Raw genomic sequence first — 19,472 nt, 5'->3', positions numbered from 1 at the left:
ATTACTTACCTAAAAAGACTATTGTAAACAGAATACTTTGCAAACTGGAAAGCACTATATAAACACGAAAATACCATTATTTTTTTTAATTGACAGCCCAAAAGACATACATTGTAATCTGAAAGGTAATCCAGTATGCCTGAGCTCATTTTTTTTTACATATAAAGTGAATATATAGATATATGTGAATTCTCATGAAGTGGGCTTTATCTTTGTCTTGTTAGTCAGTCATCACTCATTTAAGTGCTTATCAAGTGCTTATTACAGATAATAAGCATTTGTTAAACATCTACTGTGTGCCAGGCTCTGTGCTAAGTCCTGGATCTTGCCTGTTTAAGCGGCAGTCACAGAGTAGGAAAATTGGAAGAGTACCCCCTTCTACTCCCCCATTTTAAAGATGAGGGAACAATAGCTCAGAGAAATTAAATTACTAGCAAAATAAATGAATCACAGCAGAGCCATAATCCAGAACCATGTTCTAGGCTCCAAATCCAGTGTAGTTTCTGCTATTCCATGGAGCCACCTCATTTAATAGGGGAAATAGGCAAAGAAAGATTAAGCTAGGATTAATTAAAGTAGATGCTTCTCAAAGGAAGGCTAATCGAGGTTATTAATTAATTAATTAATTAATTGAGGTTAAATGAATTGCTTGTAGCTTTGGGAAAATTAATTCCTATTGGAAACTAAGAGCAGTAACAAAAGAATCTCAAAGAGATGTTTAACTTATTTGGTCTTTGTTATAAATACTTTCATATCACTGAATTCTTTTACTACAGAAATTCCTGGAAAACCCAGAAATATATGTGGCTCCATTAGCACCTAATCCTCTCCCATCTCCAGAGCTATTACCCAAAAAGCTGACAGTAGCAGAAGTAAAGAACCAGTTCCCTAAAAGTGCAGAACTTCAGGGATATTGTCCAGTCACTTACCTGGATGGGAAACAGAGGTAAAACTATGAATTGTCCTGGCTACTAAATGATATGTTCCCTTAACACAAAAGAATTCTATATAATAATAAACAGCCTTAAGCTATTGATCAAAAATTATTTTTTTAATTAAATTTAATTTTTTTCTGTCATCAAAAGTCAAGGTTTTCTTCTTATTATCTCCTCCCTTTAGAAAAAAAGGAAAGCAACCCCCTGTCACAAACCTGTATATCATGTCCACAAAAATATATGTGTATATGTTTATATATGTACGTGTGTATGTTTATATGTGTATGTATATATGTATGTGTGTATGTACATATGTGTGTATGTGTGTGTATCTTCACTTTGAGTCTGTCGTGTTTCTGTCAGGAGGTGGGGATCATTTTTCATCATGAGTCCTCTGGAGTTATAGTATTGGTCAGAGACATAAAGTATTTCAAAGTTGTTTGTCTTTTCAGTAGTGTTGTTATTGCATAAATTGTTCTCCTGGTTCTGTTTACTTCACTCTGCATCAGTTCATATACGTCTCCCTAGGCTTCTCTAAAACCATCCCTTTTGGCATATCTTATAGCACAATAGTATTTCATCATATTCATACAACCATGACTTTTTCATCTGTTCCCCAGCAAAAAAAAAAAAAATTCTAATTCACTATTTAGGGGAAAAATGTTTCGTTTCCAACCTATAAAGTTACATGGGTAATAAAATAAGACTGGCTGTACCCTAAAGAAATCAAAGAAAGGAAGAAGACCCATGTAGATAAAAATATTTAGAGCAGCTGTTTTTGTCATGGCAAAGTACTAGAAAATAAAAGGGTTGGCATCAATTGGGGAAGGGCTGAACACTTATTTTATATGAATATAGTTAAACATTACTGCTTCATAAGAAATGATGAAAAGGATGGATTCAGAGTAATTTGAAAAGACTTGAAAGAACTGATAGAGAGTGAAGTAAACAGAAATAGAACAATTTATGCAATCAAAACATTATAAAGACAAACAAGTTTGAAAGACTACATAATGACTAAATTGATTAACTGTGATTAATTCAATGACCAACCACTCTTCCAAAGGACTCGTAATAAAGAATGCTAAACACCATCTGATAAAGAGGTGATGGATTGAAAATGCATAATGAGACACAGTGTTTTTATATGGTCAGTGTAGGAATTTGTTTTGGTTGACTATGTATATTTCTTATAAGAATTTTTTTTTCATTGAGGGCGAGGGAAGATGTAGAGAGAAAATAAAGGCTTGTTTATTGAAAGATAACTATGTATATGTTATACATATATTCACTCAGGTGAATGAATATATCTCTCTTATATATACTTTTTCAGATTATTTGATGGAACTTTGAACACCTGTAAATATATGTGTGTGTGACACACACATATCTTTTTTTTTAAATTTATTTATTTATTTAACTTTTAACATTCATTTTCACAGAATTTTGGGGCTCCAAATTTTCTCCCCCCTTGTCCCCTCCCCCCACCCCAAAACACTGAGGATTCCAATTGCCTCCATCACCACTCCGCTCTCTCCTCCATCATTCCTCTCTGCCCTTGTCTCCATCCTCTCCTCTGTCCTGTTGGGCCAAATAACTTCGTATACCCCTTTACCTGTATTTCTTATTTCCTAGCGGCAAGAACAATACTCGATAGTTATTCCTAAAATTTTGAGTTCCAACTTCTTTTCCTCCCTCCCTCCCCACCCCCTCCCTTTGGAAGGTAAGCAATTCAATATAGGCCAAATCTGTGTAGTTTTGCAAATGACTTCCATAATAGTCGTGTTGTATAAGACTAATTATATTTCCCTCCATCCTATCCTGCCTCCAATTACTTCTATTCTCTCTTTTGATCCTGTCCCTCCTCGTGAGTGTCGACCTCAGATTGCACCCTCCTCCCCATGCCCTCCCTTCCATTGTGCCCCCCACCCTGTTTATCCCCTTATCCCCCACTTTCCTGTATTGTAAGATAGGTTTTCATACCAAAATGAGTGGACACACACATATCTTATAAATAAAATATCTTAAAATAAGTTCAGGTCAAAGCTCCCAAATCTCCCCTGAAGAGATTGGGCCCATGAATAGTCTCTGTGCTTCCAGTCTAGGAGAAATAGGGAGACCTAGTCTTTAAAAAATATTACTTTCCAACTAAAATTTTAAAATAAAATAATACACCCATTTAAATACAATGAATTAGGCAACAAAGTGGCACAATGGATGAAGCACCCGTCCGCTGGTCAGATATTGCAGTGAATTTAAATCTGGACTCAAACGCTTATTGTGAGATCCTAGGCAAGTCACTTAACCCCATTTGCCTCAGTTTCTCATCTGCAAAATGAGCTGGAGCAGGACATGACAAGCCACTCCATGCTCTTTGCCAAGAAAACCCCATATGGGGTCATGAAGAGTGAGACACAACAGAAACAAGTCAACATTATACTCAGAGTCATTCTTTTCTACCTCTCAGATATGAAGCCCTAATTCCTGGAAACATTGAATATGCTTTAGAATATCGTGAGCGTATATACTTTTGTGAGAGTGAAGACAAACTGCAGAAATTTTTGAGGTAAGCTGCTGCATTCTTCACTTTTGTGCTTTGCTTTTTTATCTGTGTGTTTATATGTGTGGGTAGACCTATAGACAGACATATGTATGTAGAACATGATTATGTAGACGAGAGAGGGAGAGAGAAGTTACGTATGCAACTGACCTTGAACACTTTATAATTGCAGGTTACCAGAGAAATACTGGGATCAGAGACTTCCAAACAAACTTCCTCCAATTAAGGAGCCAATATCACTTACCAGCCTTCCTTTGCCTGGATACCTGGAACAGGTATATTGTAATTTCTTGCTTTGTTCTGTTTATGTAGAAAGGAATCGGGGCAATAGAAACCTGCAGGTTTCCATTTACTTTTCTTTAAACATCATTTTTCATTCAGTGGGTCATTCAGTTTATTTAATGGATCAATAAACTCATTGCTTTGGGTCCTCCTCCCACTATTGTTGGATGATGTTAGTAGAATGAGCATTGAATTTGGAACTGGATGCTTTAGGTTTGAATCCCAGTTCTTTAACTTCCTGTGTGACTTTAGAAAAGTCCCTTTATCTCTCGGAGCCTCAGCTTACTGCTATGTAAAAAATGAGGGGTTGGAGTGGATTAGCGGTTTATCTTTTTTTTTTTTTTTGCATCATGCATCCCTTTGGCTATTTAGTGAAACCTCTTTCTCAGAGTAATATTTTTAAATGCATTAAATAAAATACGTAGTATTACAAAGGAAATCAATTATATTAAAGTACAGTTGTAAAAATATCTTAAAATAACCAGTTCACAGACCCCAAGTTAAGTCTCTATAGACTAGACAATTTCTAAGGTCCTTCCAGTTTCTTGATCCTTGAGCTTACATTCATTCCCACCATAAAACAAATAAATTAAAATTTGAAACTTAATTCTGAAATGCCTTTTATTTTTGTCACTGAAATCTTAATCCTTGGAAAGCATTAAGTGCTCTGTATAAAGGCTAAAGTTTATCTTTTATTTTATTTTATTTTTTTTGCAAGGCCATTGGAGGTAAGTGACTTTCCCCGGGTCACACAGCTAGTAAACATCAAGTGTTTGAGGTCACATTTGAACTCAGGTCCTCCTGACTCCAGGGCCGGTGCTTTATCCATATCCTTTGTTTCATCAAAGTATTATAATTGTGGCAAACTAACAAGACTTTGGTAAGAGTAGAATTCAAATTACCTCCTGAAAGATACCTAGAGGAGGTAAAGTTTAGTGGGATAAGAAGAATCTGTATAGTCTAAAACCCCACTGACCCTTCTCCATAACAATCTAGAAAATGCACCAGACCAGACTGACTTGGAAAGACAAAAAAAAAAAAAAAAAAAGCCACAGTGAGTCATTTTTCCAGTCACTGGCAGCTTAAGGAGACAGCAAGGCCTATAAACACGAGAGACAGAGTCTAGCCAGAAGCAGTCCAGAGCATTCCAGTAATCAAGGACTGAAAGAGGACCAAGATAGGGCACCAAGGCAAGATGCACCAGGGCAGAAAGAGATGCCAGGGTATTCCTGAACTAGCACTGAGTGCAGGGAAGGGTACAGCCTAACAATTCTGGCTTCCAGTTTCTGGACCACAGTTCCAAGTCACATTTCTAAGGCAGAGAGGACAGTTTCAAGCACAGGCCCCAGTTGTGTACTGAGGAAGGAAAAAGTTCCAGAGAGAAAAGCTGTGTCTCTCATCCCAGGACCAGATCAGAAACTCAGTCTAGCCTTGAACCCCACATATAAGCTTGCAGGAATCCCAGACCAAAGAAGAGCTGGGAGTTCAGTCATTCTGAACCTGCAGAGCCTCCCAGTGGACTACAATGACTGAGTCCAGTCACAATGTACTAAAACTCCCAGCCAAGCTGACAGACCCAAAATGAGGTCAGGAACTTGACGCCCTCAGGATGATGAAAAAACCTCACCCTGGATCACACTTCTTTTAGAAGCACTGAAAGTTTTCAGGCCTCCCAGCCTGAGTTGTGAAAGCAGCAGAAGTCCATAAAAAGACAGAAGCTCAGGTCAGACATCCCCCCAAAAGGGCACAGAGCCCAGCACTTATCTAAAGTCAAAAGGAAGAAGTAGGTCAGAAGAATAGGCAAACAAAAAATCCTACCATAAAATTCATTTTTTTTTCTATTTTCAGTTCCCAGTTCTCTCCTCCCATCACCCATCTGTTGAGAAGACAAGAAAAATAAAATCCATTACAAATATGCATAGTCATGCAAAATAAATTTTCCTCTTATCAATGATCATAAAAAGGAAGGAAAAAAGGGAGGGAGGGAGGAAGGAAGGAAGGAAGGAAGGAAGGAAGGAAGGAAGGAAGGAAAAAACAAAGGAGGAGAGGAAGGAAAGAAAGAAAGAAAAGGGAAGGCAGGAAGAAGGAGAAATGTTTCCACCTGCACTTGAATCCATTAGCTCTCTGTCTGGATGTAGATAACATGTTTCATTATGAGTTCTTGGGAATCTGGTGTGTGATTGTGTTGATCTGAGTCACTTAGTCTTTCCAGGTTGATCATCTTTACAATATTGCTATTAATATATAAATTGTTCTCCTGGTATTGCTCACTTCGCTTTGCCATCTTCCCAGATGCTTCTGAAACGATCCCCTTCATCCCCTTAAACTACAGTAGTATTCTGTCACATTCACATACTGTCATTTGTTCAGACATTCCCCAATGAGTGGGCATCCCCTCCATTTCCAACTCTTTGCTACCACAGAAAGAGCTGCTATAAATATTTTTGTCCATGAGGCCTTTCCCTCTTTCTTTGCTCTCTATAGAGGTATAGTCCCAGTAGCCATTATCTCTGGGCTAAAGGGAATGTACAGTTTGATAGCTTTTGGGGCATAGTTCCAAATTGCTTTCTGGAATGGTTGGACCAATTCATAGTTTCACCGACAATTCATTAAAGTACCTCTTCTGCCTCCAGCATTTGTCATTTGTCATTTTTATTCATCTTAGCCAAAGACTTAATTACTGATCAATACACTGACTAAACACAATTCCTAGGGACTTTTTCTTTATTCTTACTTCCTTTCTCTTTCTTTCTTCTTTTCTTCCTTTTTTCTTTCTCTCTAGCTTTCCTTTTTGGAACATGGGTAATAGGGATAATTTTTTTGCAAATCTACACATCTTTGTAATGGATCTTGTTTTATTTGACTTCTCAGTAGGGAGAGAAGCAGGGGGAGGATAAAGAGAATTCAGAATTGAAAATAAAATAAAATTGAGTTTTAAAAAAATAAAAATAAAAGTTGCAAAAAAGCTGCCTTTCTTCAGTCTTAGAAGTTCCTAAAGGGCAGTTCCCTCCACCAATGAAAATGCAGATTAAAAATAAAAATGCTTACATAAGGATAATGACTTGATCTGTGATTTCATTGATATGGGGAACTCCCAGATGAGGAAGCCTCCTCTACCAATATAAGCAGACACATTCTCTGCAATTTATAGTGTTAAAGAATTGACTAGAGCACTCAGAGGTTAAATGACTTACCCAAGGTTTGGATCAGTATATATTAGAGGGGAGACTTGAATTGAGACTTTCCTGCTCTACAGCCAGCTCTCCATCACCTATACCAGGCCAACACTTAATTAAACATATTTTATGTTTCTATCACAATGGCTTATTAATCTTCCTAATAATGACTCCTACGCTCTGCAAATGCTATTTGATGTAATAGAGAACAGGCGTTTTTTTTCTCATTTAACCATAAAGATAATAAAGAAACTATCTTCAACTACTGAACAATATAGCCATCTCTTCTTCCTCTCTACAGGGTGCAGCAACTTCTCTAATTAAAGCCATGAATGAAGTAGGCTGCTTAAAGCCTAAATTTCCCTTCCAGAGTGTAAAAAGATCTGCCTTACTCTACATAGCATTTCATCTAAAAGGTAAGTATTTATGTTAGAGACCTCAAAATAAAATAAATTACCTACTGCCATTGTGTAGTAGGGTTTCTAAGATTCTCAGAAACATAAAATTTCAGAAATGGCCTCAGGGGTTATCTAGTCCAGCTTCTCCTGGAAAAAGCATTTCGTCCCCCATTCCAACCCCATAGCATCCCCAATAAGCAGTAGTCTAGGCTCCACTTGCACATGCCCCAAGAAGAGGAACTCCCTGCCTCCTGCAGCAGCCCATGCCTCCTGGGAATCATTAGGAAGTTCTCTAAACCTAAATTTGCCTTTTTGCCATTTCCACCCATTGCTCCTAATTCTGGTCCCTCTGGGGTCAAACAGATTAAAACTCATCTCTCTTCTACTTAATTGACCTTCATATTTATTAAGGCAGCCATCATGGCTATAAAACTAGTAAGGTGGAAATCGGAATAGGAACCTGGATCTTCTGATTTGAGGTCCATGGACTTTTCCACCACACCAATTACATTTTGATGTATCTGAGACAACAAGGCAGCCCAGCCAATAGAACACTGGGCCTGGGGTGAGGAAGACCTGAGTTCAATTTCGACCTTAGATACTTACTAGTTATATAACCCAGGCAACTCACTTAACCTCTGTTTGCCTTAGTTTCCTCAGCTGTAAAGGATAATAATAGTACCTCCTTCACGGGGGTGTTGTGAAGATCAAATGAGATAATCCTTAGAAAAAGTGCTTAACATGATACCAGGCACATAGTAGACAGTATAGAAATGCTTATTCTCTCCCCTTTCCCTTGCCTCTCCTTCAACTTTTATATTAAATCCATAACCAAATCTTATTAATTCTACTTCTGAGTTCGTAGTCCACTAAAATCCCCGGATCTTTTTTAGACAAAGTGCCATCTAACCATGTTTCCCCTGTCTTGTACTTATAAAGTTGGTTTCTCAAATCGAAGCATAAGACATTATGTTTATCCCCATTAAATATCATCTTAGCATGTTCAGATCAGTGTTCTAATCTAGCCTGTCAATAGCATTTTGGATTCTGAGCCTATCATTAAATTAAAGCCACTTACTCCAGCAATTGGAATAAGGGCTGAGTTCAAGGTAGATTATTTTCTACCATCCATTTCAATTCCTTCATTTATAAATTCCTCCAAATGAGTAATTATGTGGCAACCCTATGTCCACATAGGGAGGGGGAAAGGAAACCTACACACCAGACCTACTACACAAAAGAGATTTATTAAAGGAACTTCTTTATAACCAGCTTGAGATAGAAGTGGAATGTTATAAGCCTCTAAATCTACATCCAAATTGAGGCAATGGTATGACAGTTTCCCAGACTGGGGTGGTATGGCAGCTTCAAAAATGGTTTCCCAACTACCCTACACATTTTGTGTGTTGTAGATGAGTCTTCCTTTTCAGGGGGTCCAGCACAGTGATTGGTAGAAAATAAATTGTTTTCTTCTACCTCCAGCTCTATGCTTTGTGGCCTTTGAGCATAGTCCCTGGTTGGAGGAGGAGGAACATATAATATTGGAATGTTTCCTGATTTACCCAAGGTTAGCAAATAATGGGAACTTAGAGGATCTTATCTATGATATAAGGTGCTATTTAGTCCATCAGAGCTCAAAGGGAGCCTTTATGAAATTATAATTGGGAAGAGATGGGGAGATCTCTGCTGTTTTTAGGGGTAAATACAACAAATAAGAAAAAACCAATACAAGATACAAGCCAGTTAAGGGGCATCAGTCTTCCCTGTGAGTTCAGCCTGTGGCTGTATTTGAATTGTTCTTATAGACTGGAATTTTTCTTATGAATGCAAGCTCTTATTCCATAGGAGACAGGGAATAAATTGTCAATACTAACAAGAAACTAACAAGGAAGAAAGGCCTCATTTATCAATATAGTTATATTTAAATGTACGTATGTATTTAAGTAATTCTCTAGCAAGCAATATTGATTGATTTATGTTCCTGAGAGTGAGAAGAATGGCACTTAGAGCTGCAAAATTCTGAGAAGCAAAACCATATACACAATAAGAAGGGGGGAATGGTACCATAGAGACTGAACATTGTGGAAAGCATTGCAGCCGCTAAAGTTTTGTCAATTCTACCATAGTCATTCATAGTATTACCTTTCCCTCCTCCCTTGGTACCATCAGCAGATATGATAAGGATGTCGTCTCTGTCTGCTCTTGTAGGTGACTTTCTATGAAGAATTTTAGTTCAAGAAATTCTGTCTATATTTCCTCTGTACCTTTTTAAGTCTGCTCTCCTAAAACTTAGATTGCATATTAGACTGTGTCCAGCTTTCTTTTCCTTCTCCATCAAAATTCTAAGAAGGGGAAAGAATCACTTCCCCTCAAGGTTTGTATCATTTCCTTCTCAGCAACCACTTCTTCTCCTATTTGGTGAGAATCAGATCCAGAATAGAATTTCCCCTTGTCGGTTCCTCCAACTTTTGAAGGATGAAATTATCATGAAGGCAACTTAAAAAGTGACTAGCTGTTCCTCTTTAGAGACTTTCTGGAAGTCTCAGCATCAATTCTTCCTAAGTTGTAATATCTCCCTATATGGTATCTAACTTGGTGTATCCACTAAGATATACACAGTTTTCTCCTTCCCCTGTCCTTCTTAATCTAAAGCAATTTTAGTTTGATTTGCAAAACGCCAAATAAATATATTCTTAATGGTATTTGGTGGGTCTACTCTATCCCCAGCTACTGCTTAGCCATGTTTTAAGCTGTGGTTCAAATATCTAAATCCTATTTTTCAATATCATATTATTAACCAGATGTTTACCCACCAAGTCACCTTCCCTCTTCTCCCTCCCTTGTCTTCAGTGGGCAGCAGTGATAAAGATAACACCAAACCCTTCCCCGCCATTGTCTTCAATTTCTTACATTGCATCAACTCAGTGGTGCTTTCTGGGTTCTTTCTGCCAGTATCAACTGTTGCCATTTGAATCATCAAAAGTAGGCATCCTTTTTGACAGGTTTGGGAAGGTTATTTATTATGCCTTGAATACATGCCCTGGCAAGACAAACTTCTTTGCCATTATTATCAGGTTGGCAGATAGCTCTCTCAGCTCCTCTTAACAGAGAGAACTGTCTAATTTTGGTTTGTTTTTGTTTTGGGGAAGAGTTGTTATAGAGGCATCATGTTTAGGGTGGAGGGAGTAATAAGCAGGTATATAAAAACTACTATGTGTCAGGCACCGGGCTGTGCATTTTTACAAATATCTCATTTGATCCTTATAACAACCCTATGAGGTAGGTGCTATTGCTATTCCTATTTTACAGTTGAGGAAGCTGAGACAAACCGAAGTTAAAGAACTTGCCTAAGGTTACATACTAATAAGTATCTGAAGTCATAATTGAACTCAGGTCTGCCTGACTTGAGGCTCAGAGCTTTTTCCACTATGCCAATAACTGCCTGTATGGAGCACATCAACCTCTTCTGATGGACCAGAAAGAGCAAAGTATGGTACAGAAGAAGAACCATTGGTTAGAAGTCAGGGGAGATCTGAATTAGAATTCTGCCTCTGATACTTATATTTGTTCTTGTAGAATCATTGACAAGTCACTTTAATTCTCTGTTTCTCTATTTCCCTATCTAAAACATAGAGATGATAATATAACAAGACCTGATTCACAAGGTATTGTGAATCAAACAAATGAGATAATGTGCATAATGTTTCTGCAAACTTTGAAGCACTAAATAAATAATACCAATAATTGTTATTATAATAAATCACTATCACTGGTATTGCTGAGTTTTTTAATCTAATATTAAAAACTATATACATTCAACTCTCAATTTTTTTATGCAAATGGGGCAGAGGAAAGGCTCACCAGTACTTTAATAATCTAAAACAGTAGATAGTCTTATTGTTTATATTTGCAATGAATTATGTAGCTACATGTCTCAAACACAAAGTTCTCTTTTCTCTTCAGTAACTTGCATCATCAGCTTCACAGAAGACATTTATGGTTTCTGTTTACTTCCACAGCATTTAATCCTAAAGGTTCTGAATACTCACGGAAAAAATACAAGAAGAAGCTGGAGCAGTTTGTAGAAAGATGTGAACTCATCCCTTACTTAGGTTCTAAGATGACCAGAAAATACAAGGAACCTCAATTTAGAGCTATTGACTTTGACCATAAATTACAGACCTTTATCTCTCTTAAAGATGTGAATCCAGTCACTGGTTAATTTTGTTTGACTATTCACAATGATATATGGTTACATAAAACTTCTGTGGGAAAATCACCAGAATCTGGGATAAGAAAAGAAGATCAAATGCTACCACAATCTCTGTTCACTATTTTTCAAGTTACCTTCTGGATGGCATGACAGAGTATTCAGAAACAGCACCTGTCGGGTGCTGCCATCCATCAGGAAGTAATATCTTACTAAGCATAGGATTTCAAATCAAAGGAAATATCTCTTTTGGGCTGAGATTTGGTGTTTTAACAAAAGAATAGTCATATAATAATATTATTTGCCAAAACATGCTTTAGAATGCTATTAAAAGTAACCATGTTTCTTTGCTTTGTTAGTTTTTGTTTTTTAAAATAGGTTAACCAAGAAATTGAATAGCCTTTTTGATCATTAGAGAAAGATACTCATCAAATATATTGGGCAGCTATAAGCAAAAAGAATATAGATATAAGTGAAATAGGAGTGTTGGATGTATTCTCGATCTATGTGATTGTTTTGTAAGCAGAATGAACATAATGTTACCTTAAATCTTTCCCTACCTACATGTGAATAAATATGGGGTGTTTTATTACAATATAACTGACTGCCTATTTTTTATTTCTGATATATATTTTAATTTATTTGTCTTCAGTTTTCAACAATCACTTCCATAAGTTTTAAATTTTCTCCCTGAGACGGCATGCAATCTTATAAGGGTTCTACACATACATTTTTATTAAGCACATTTTCACATTAGTCATGTTGCATAGAAGAATTAAAACAAATGGGAGAAACCGTGAGAAAAACTAAGCCAAAACAAAACTTAACACAAGAGAAAAGAGTCTGCTTCATTCTGTGTTCTGATTCCATAGTTCTTTCTCTGGACGTGTATGGTATTTTACATCAAGAGTCCTGTGGGAATGTTTTAGGTCCTTGCATTGCTGTGAAGGGCTAAGTCTATCTGATTTTATTTTTATTTTTATTTAAAATTTATTTTTTATTTATTTTTTATTTTTTAAAGTATATTTTATGCAATTTAATTGACACAGAGATAGCAGCCTGTTTTAAAAACTGATGTAATTTGAAGAGGAAAGCATTTGTTCTTCATTCATATGACTAAAGCAGGAAAAAATATGAAACCTGAAGAAATTAGGTTGGAGTTAAAAAAATATCAGACTACAGATACTGGCTGTAAGACCCAAGGCAAAATATTTCATGTATCTAGGACTCAGTTCCTTCATTTGTAAGGTGAGGGAAGTGGACCAAATTATCTTAAGGTCTCTTCTATCTCTGTGGTTCTAATAATTTTAATAGCAATTAGAGACCTGTTGCCAAAGTTAGACAAGGAACCCACAAGTTGGCCAACAGTTTTTCAAGAGGGTGATAACAGAACTGGCTGACTTCTAAATTCTGCATGCATCCCAAACTTAACTCTTTCCCTAATATCCAAAGGTACCAGAAACTCCTAATACCTGCCATTTGTCTTTAGCACATTACAAAGTCCAAATTGCAACCTCTAGTATTCCTTAGGTGGTTAGAAATATCAAATGTGACAAGGACAGTCTTATACATGGGATGATTAGGAAAATTACCAACTTATCTTCAGTAATCAGTAACTCTAATCTAGTAACCTCCAGCAAAGCAATTGATTAAACAATAAGCATTTATTAAAGACCTACCATGTGCCCACTGGCTGACATGACCAATGATCCCAGCACAACAGCTAGGACTCACTACAAAATATCCATTCATATCACCTCCCACCCTTCTGAATGGGAACTGGATCCAGGCACAACAATCCAAAGCTCTTCCCACTGCATAGAGACTTAGCACCATGCCCCTCCTCAGCAACACAGAGAGTCCTGCCCACCCATCAGAATGCCAGCAATTTACCACTTTGGCCACCTAAGCATGAAGTGGGAACCCAATAACCCTCTTTCCCCCTCCCTAGACAAACAGTGCCCACTTGGGAAAACCAACAACCTTTTGACAATTAACTTTGAATACACGCACATTCCTGTAGCAACTTGGACTTCTAGCCCTGATCAAACTGAAAGGACATATGTATTCCCCCTGGTCACTCAGTACTGAGCAGGTACAAAAATCATCAGCAACTGCCCTTTTTGAATTGGCATTGGCTTTATTTTTATGCCCAGTCTGGCAGCCCTGGGAATTTAGGCTGGTACCCCAGAGCTCTGGGATAGGACCTGTGCCTAGAGATTGGCCTTCCAAGGTGATGAACAGTTGCATGCCCCAGACTATGTATTAAACAAGAAGCAATTTGAGAAGCATGCAGCAGCTATGTGACTTAATCTCCAGGGTAGAATAGTGTCTCAGTTCCAGCATTCAGAATAGCAGAATAGCCAAATGAGGAATGCCAGACCAAAGGGGAACCTGTAGTTCTGTCACTCTGAACCAGGACATCTTTCCAAATGGATGATAGTGACCAAATCCAGCAGCAGTCTGCATAAGGCTAAATGGAACAAACCCACAGACTTGCTGCTCAGACCCAAACCCAGGGCAGAAACTTGTAGGATAAGTAGGGTTGTCTTGGCCCAGGATCAGAAGACTTTGGGAACACTGTAAGTTTGCAAATCCTCAAGAATGAACTGTCCCTAAGTTCCTAGAAAAACTCAATACTTGATACCTTTAGAAAGCATTAGTAAGACCATTCCCAACAGAAGTGCTCAGAGCCAAGTTCTAATATAAAGGCCAAAGTCAGGAAGTAGGCTGGAAGAATGAATAAATAAAAAAGATTTCCACCATAATATGCTATTAATGGTGACAGTACTGCACAAGACACAAACTCAGAAGAGAATAATCTTAAAATATCTGTAAGTAAAACCTTGAAGACTAGTACAATTTGGGTACAAGTTGTAGAATTCCAGGATGAGATAAAGCAAGAGTTTAAAAGAAGGCTTAAATTTTTAAAAAAATAGATGAAAGCACTGGAGGAAAAATTGGAAAAGAAATTATAGCTGTGCAAGCAAATTGGAAAGGGAATTAATAGCATGATACAAGAGGTGCAAAAGTTGTCCCAATCAACAATAGCTCTAAAAATTAGAATGCAACAAAAGAAGCTAATGATTCCCTAAGGTGTAATGGTAAGGGAATTTGAAGATCTTCCCTACCCCTTAATAGGCCCATGTGACCTGCTTTGAGCTCTAGGCTAGCCCACAGCTTGAGTCACATGAAATCGATGGAGGGAAGAGCTTACCACACTAGTGGAGAAGGAAGAGAGAGTGAGGTGGAGCTGGGAGAGAGCAAGCAGAGCAGAGCAGCTAGTGTGAGTGAGAAAAGGAATGATTTTGCTTAAGGGAGTTCGTTTGTGGGGATGGCCATGCTCCCTGCACTGATAATGTGTATAGATTTCTTGATGGATTTGGCTTTCTAGTATCTGAATAAATATTTTAGTTTCATCTTTGAGGAAGAGAGTTTATATCTTTGCAAATTTACCCTGGAAATACACATGCATATCCATAGCAGCTGCTGTGGATATCACATTGGTGCTATATAAAGTACCAAGAATTAAAAAAAAGTAAAAAGATTGCAAAAAAATCAAGGAAAATGTAAGGTAGCAAAAACACCGGACTTAGAAAACAGATTGAGGAGACAACAACAGGAAAACAAAGAAAGGAGAAGGGCTAATAAGAAAGAGCGAGTATAGATTAAAGGAAGGCTTGGTTCTAAGCAAAACAGACTCTTAAGGATGTACAAAAATTCTTTTACTATAAGTGACAAAACTTGAAATTGAGGGGTTGCCCATCAATTGAGGAATAGCTGAACAAGTTATGACATATATGATGGAATGCTATCATGCTGGAAGAAGTGATGGGAGTGGGGTGGGCTCAGAGCCAAGGTGGCAGAGAAAAAGCAGGGACTTGCCTGGGCTTTCCCAAATTTACCTCCAAATACCTTTAAATAATGTTTCAATACAAATTCTGGAGTAGCAGAACCCCTAGAAGGAGAGGATGAAGAATTTTACAGCCCAAGACAACTTAGACAGTTGTCAGGAAAGGTTTTATCCTACCAGTGTGAGAGTGGAATGCAGTCTAGTACAAGTCATGCCAGAGCAGATTCAGCCCCAGCAAACCAGATGCAGCCTTGGGTGTGACAAAGTCAGTAGCAGCAGAGACTGCTTCCAAAACTCTCAGGCCACAGATGGTAAGGAGGTTGGACAAATGGTCAGAAGGAGATTATAGGAGTCCCTTTGCTGGCACTAGGAGCGGGACTCTGCTGCGCTACCTATACTTGGATCTGGGTCTCACTCCCTGGTCTCAGTTCCAAGGCAAGGAGGAGTACTAGCACACCAGAGCTTGTGGCTTCAGGAGCCTAGTCACAGTTCTAGGGCAGAAAAAAATGCTTGTGATCACTCACAGACCAAAGCAGAGGCCAGAAGAGAAGTAAACACACCTTTCCTTAGATCATACTACGTTGGAAGAACTGAAAACTTAAAGATCCCTAGAATTATTTCTGAAAACAGCTACACAAAAACCTAAAGTTTGGAAAAGTGAACCATGCACCCCAGAAGCAGAGCCCCACTTTGACAAAGAGTTAAAAGTCAAGAAATAGGCTGGGGGGAAAAATGAGCAAACAACTGAAAAAAATTCTGACTATAGAAAGTTACTATGGTGACAAGACAGATCAAAACTCACACCCAGAAAAAGACCACCAAGTCAAAACTACTATATACAAAGCCTCGATGAATTAGCCTCAAGCCATGAAAAAGCTCAAAGAGGATTTTAAAAATCAAGTAAGAGAGGTAGAGGAAAAATTGAGAAGAGAAATGAGAGTGATATAAAAAAATCACACACAATAAAAAGAATCAACAGCTTGGTAAAGGAAACACATACACACACACACACACACACACACACACACACACAATACTGAAGAAAATAACACCCTAAAAAACAGACTGGTCTAAATGGTAAAAGAGTTACAAAAAGCCTATGAGGAAAAGAATGCCTGGAAAATCAGAATTGGCCAAATGGAGAAGGATATTAAAAAATTCACTGAAGAGAACTCTTCAAAAAGTAGAATTGGCCAAATGGAAAAGGAGGTACAAAAGCTTATTGAAGAAAATAATTCCTTAAAAGTTAGAATTGGACAAGTAGAAGCTAATGATTTTATGAAACATCAAGAAACAATCAAACAAAATAAAAAAGATGAAAAAATAGAAGAAAATGTGAAATATCTCAATGGAAAAACAACTAAAAAGAGACCCAGGAGAGATAATTTAAGAATTATTGGGCTACCTGAAAGTCATGATAAAAAAAAGAACCTAGAAATCACCTTTCAAGAAATTATCAAGGAAAACAGCCCTGATATTCCAGAACCAGAAGGTAAAATCGAAATTGAAAGAATTCACAGATCACCTTCTGAAAGAAATCCCAAAATGAAAACTCCCAGATATATTATAGCCAAATTCCAGAGCTCCCAGGTCAAAGAGAAAATATTGTAAGCCACCAGAAAGAAGCAATTCAAATATCATGAAGCCACAGTCAGAATAGTGCAAGATTTAGCAATTTCTACCTTAAATAATCTGATTACTTAGGGCTTAGAATATGATATTCTAGAAGGCAAAAGAGCTAGGATCACAACCAAGAATCACCTATCCAGCAAATTCAGGGTGGGGGTTAGAGGAGACATTTAATGAAACAGAGGACTTTTAAGCATTCTTGATGAAAAAGATCAGAGCTGAATAGAAAATTTTACTTTCAAATACAAAACTCAAGAGAAGCATAAAAAGGTAAACAGGAAAGAGAAATCATAAGGGTTTCAGTAAAGTTAAACTGTGTACATTCCTACATGGAAAAATGATACTTGTAATTCCTAAAAACTTTCTCATTATTAGGACATTTAAAAAGTATATACATAGACAAAGACCAAGAGTATAGGTTGAATATGATGGAATGATTTAAAAAAATAAAAATATTAAGGAATGAGAAAGAGGAATGCACTGGGAGAAGGGGAAAGGGAGAGGTAAAATGAGTCAAATTATCTCACATAAAAAAAGAAGAGTGGAAGAACTTTTACAGGGGAAGGGAAGATGGAGTAGTAAGTCATCAGAATTGGCTCAAAGGGAGAATAACACACACTCAGTTGGGTATAGAAATCTATCTTACCCTACAGGAAAGTAGGAGAGGAAGGGGAAAAGAGAAGGGGGGGGGGGGGGGTGTTAGAAGGTGGGGTGGATTGAAGTAGGTAAAAGACAGAAGCAAAACACTTCAGAATGGGCAGGGTGAAAGGATAGAGAAAGAAGGATAAAGGGAGGAGAGGATAGGATGAAGTGAAATACACAATTAGAAAATCATAACTGTGAAAAAAATTTTACAGCAAGTCTCTCTGATAAAGACCTCATTTCTTAAATATACAGAGAATTGAGTCAAATTTATAAAAATAAGAGCCATTCCTCAATTGCTACGTGATCAAAGAATATGAACTGGTAGTTTTCAGACAGAATAATCAAAACTATCTATAATCGTAGAAAATATGCTCTAAATCTTAACTATTGTTTAAAGAAATACAAATTAAAATAACTCTGAGCTACCACCTCACATCCATCAGACTGACTAATATGAAAAGGAGAATGACAAATGTTGGAGGGGATGTGGGAAAATTGAGACACTAACGCACTGTTGGTAAAGTTGTATATTGATTCAACCATTCTGTAGAGCAATTTGGAACTATGCTCAAAGGGCTATAAAACCATGCACACCCTTTGACCAAGCAATACCACCAAGAAAATTCCAAAGGACTTATGATGAAAAATATCATCCATCTCCAGAGAAAGAACTGAAGTCTGAATGTAGATTAAAGCATACTTTTCCCTTACTTTATTTTTTCTTGTTTTTTCTATTTTCTTTCACAAGATTAATATATAAATATGTTTTGCATGACTACACAGTATGATCTATATCAAATTACTTGCCTTCACAATGGGGAGGGGACTGTAGGAAGGGTGAGAATTTGGAACTCAAAATTTTTAAAAATGAATGTTAAAAATTGTTTTTACATGTAATTGTGGAAAAATAAAATATTAAATCATTTTTAAAGTGATAAAGGGGTTAATTTTAGAGAAATCTGGGAAGACATCTATGAACCGATGCAGAATTAAAATAAGCAGAACCAGGAGAACAACTTATACAGTAACAAAGAATATTGTAAAGAAAAACTTGGAAAGATTTAGGAACTCTGATCAGCATAATGATTCCAGAAGGTTCATGATTATGCTACCTACCTCATGATATGAAAATACAGAGTGAAGGCTGAGACAGTTGTTTGTTTTGTTTTGTTTCTTAACATGGTCAATGATGGAATTTGTTTTGCTTGAGTGTACATGCTTGTAATGGTTTTATTTTCCTTTCTTTCTCAGTTGGAGATAAGGGAAAGTAGGAAGGAGAAAAGATTGATTTTTGCTGATTAAAAAAATTAATTTGAAAATAGAAGCATGGTATCGATGACTAACAAATTTTTAATATTTTCTGCTCTACAATGGACAGATATCTAAAATATTGTGCTCCTTCTGAACGCCATATTTTAGGAAGGAACTCAAGGGGAAAAGTTTCCTACCTTAGTAGAATTTGTCCCACAGTTACAGGAATTAGAGAATTGCTAGGTTGAAGGCAAGGACCACACTACTGACAGCTCTATCAAAGTATCCTTTAGCATGTATCTATCTTATGTGAGTCTGTCACTTTCAAGACTTGCTAAATTTAGTCACCCTTCCTGGGGTGATGGGTGCCCCCTAGAGGCAAGATCCTCTAATTTAATAGATGAGCAAAATTATGAGCAAAGGGAGGGGGAGGAAAACTGGGAAAAGAGTTGTTCTTTCTGTCCCTTTCCATTCATTTTGATCTGTGATGATTGATCAAAGTATTTTAAATATATTGTGTCATCTGCGTTACA

The 19,472-nt window shown here is 37.2% G+C and overlaps 1 protein-coding gene across 1 annotated transcript in view; it reads left to right on the top strand.

Moving 5' to 3' along the window:
* Positions 1-12,161, top strand: part of AK9 (adenylate kinase 9) — a 129,243-nt gene extending 117,082 nt beyond the window's left edge. The window contains exons 36-40 of the mRNA XM_072638085.1: positions 777-946; positions 3,403-3,501; positions 3,668-3,770; positions 7,255-7,369; positions 11,371-12,161. Of these exons, the coding sequence (XP_072494186.1) occupies positions 777-946; positions 3,403-3,501; positions 3,668-3,770; positions 7,255-7,369; positions 11,371-11,573 (690 nt within the window). The 3' untranslated portion in view covers positions 11,574-12,161. The remainder of the gene's footprint in view (positions 1-776; positions 947-3,402; positions 3,502-3,667; positions 3,771-7,254; positions 7,370-11,370) is intronic.
* The last annotated feature ends 7,311 nt before the right edge of the window (positions 12,162-19,472 follow it).

The sequence above is a fragment of the Notamacropus eugenii genome, chromosome 2 (genome assembly GCF_028372415.1).
Source record: "Notamacropus eugenii isolate mMacEug1 chromosome 2, mMacEug1.pri_v2, whole genome shotgun sequence".
NCBI classification, from domain to species: domain Eukaryota; kingdom Metazoa; phylum Chordata; class Mammalia; order Diprotodontia; family Macropodidae; genus Notamacropus; species Notamacropus eugenii.
Note: the sequence above shows the minus strand (reverse complement) of the source record. Positions and strands in the feature narration are given on the sequence as shown.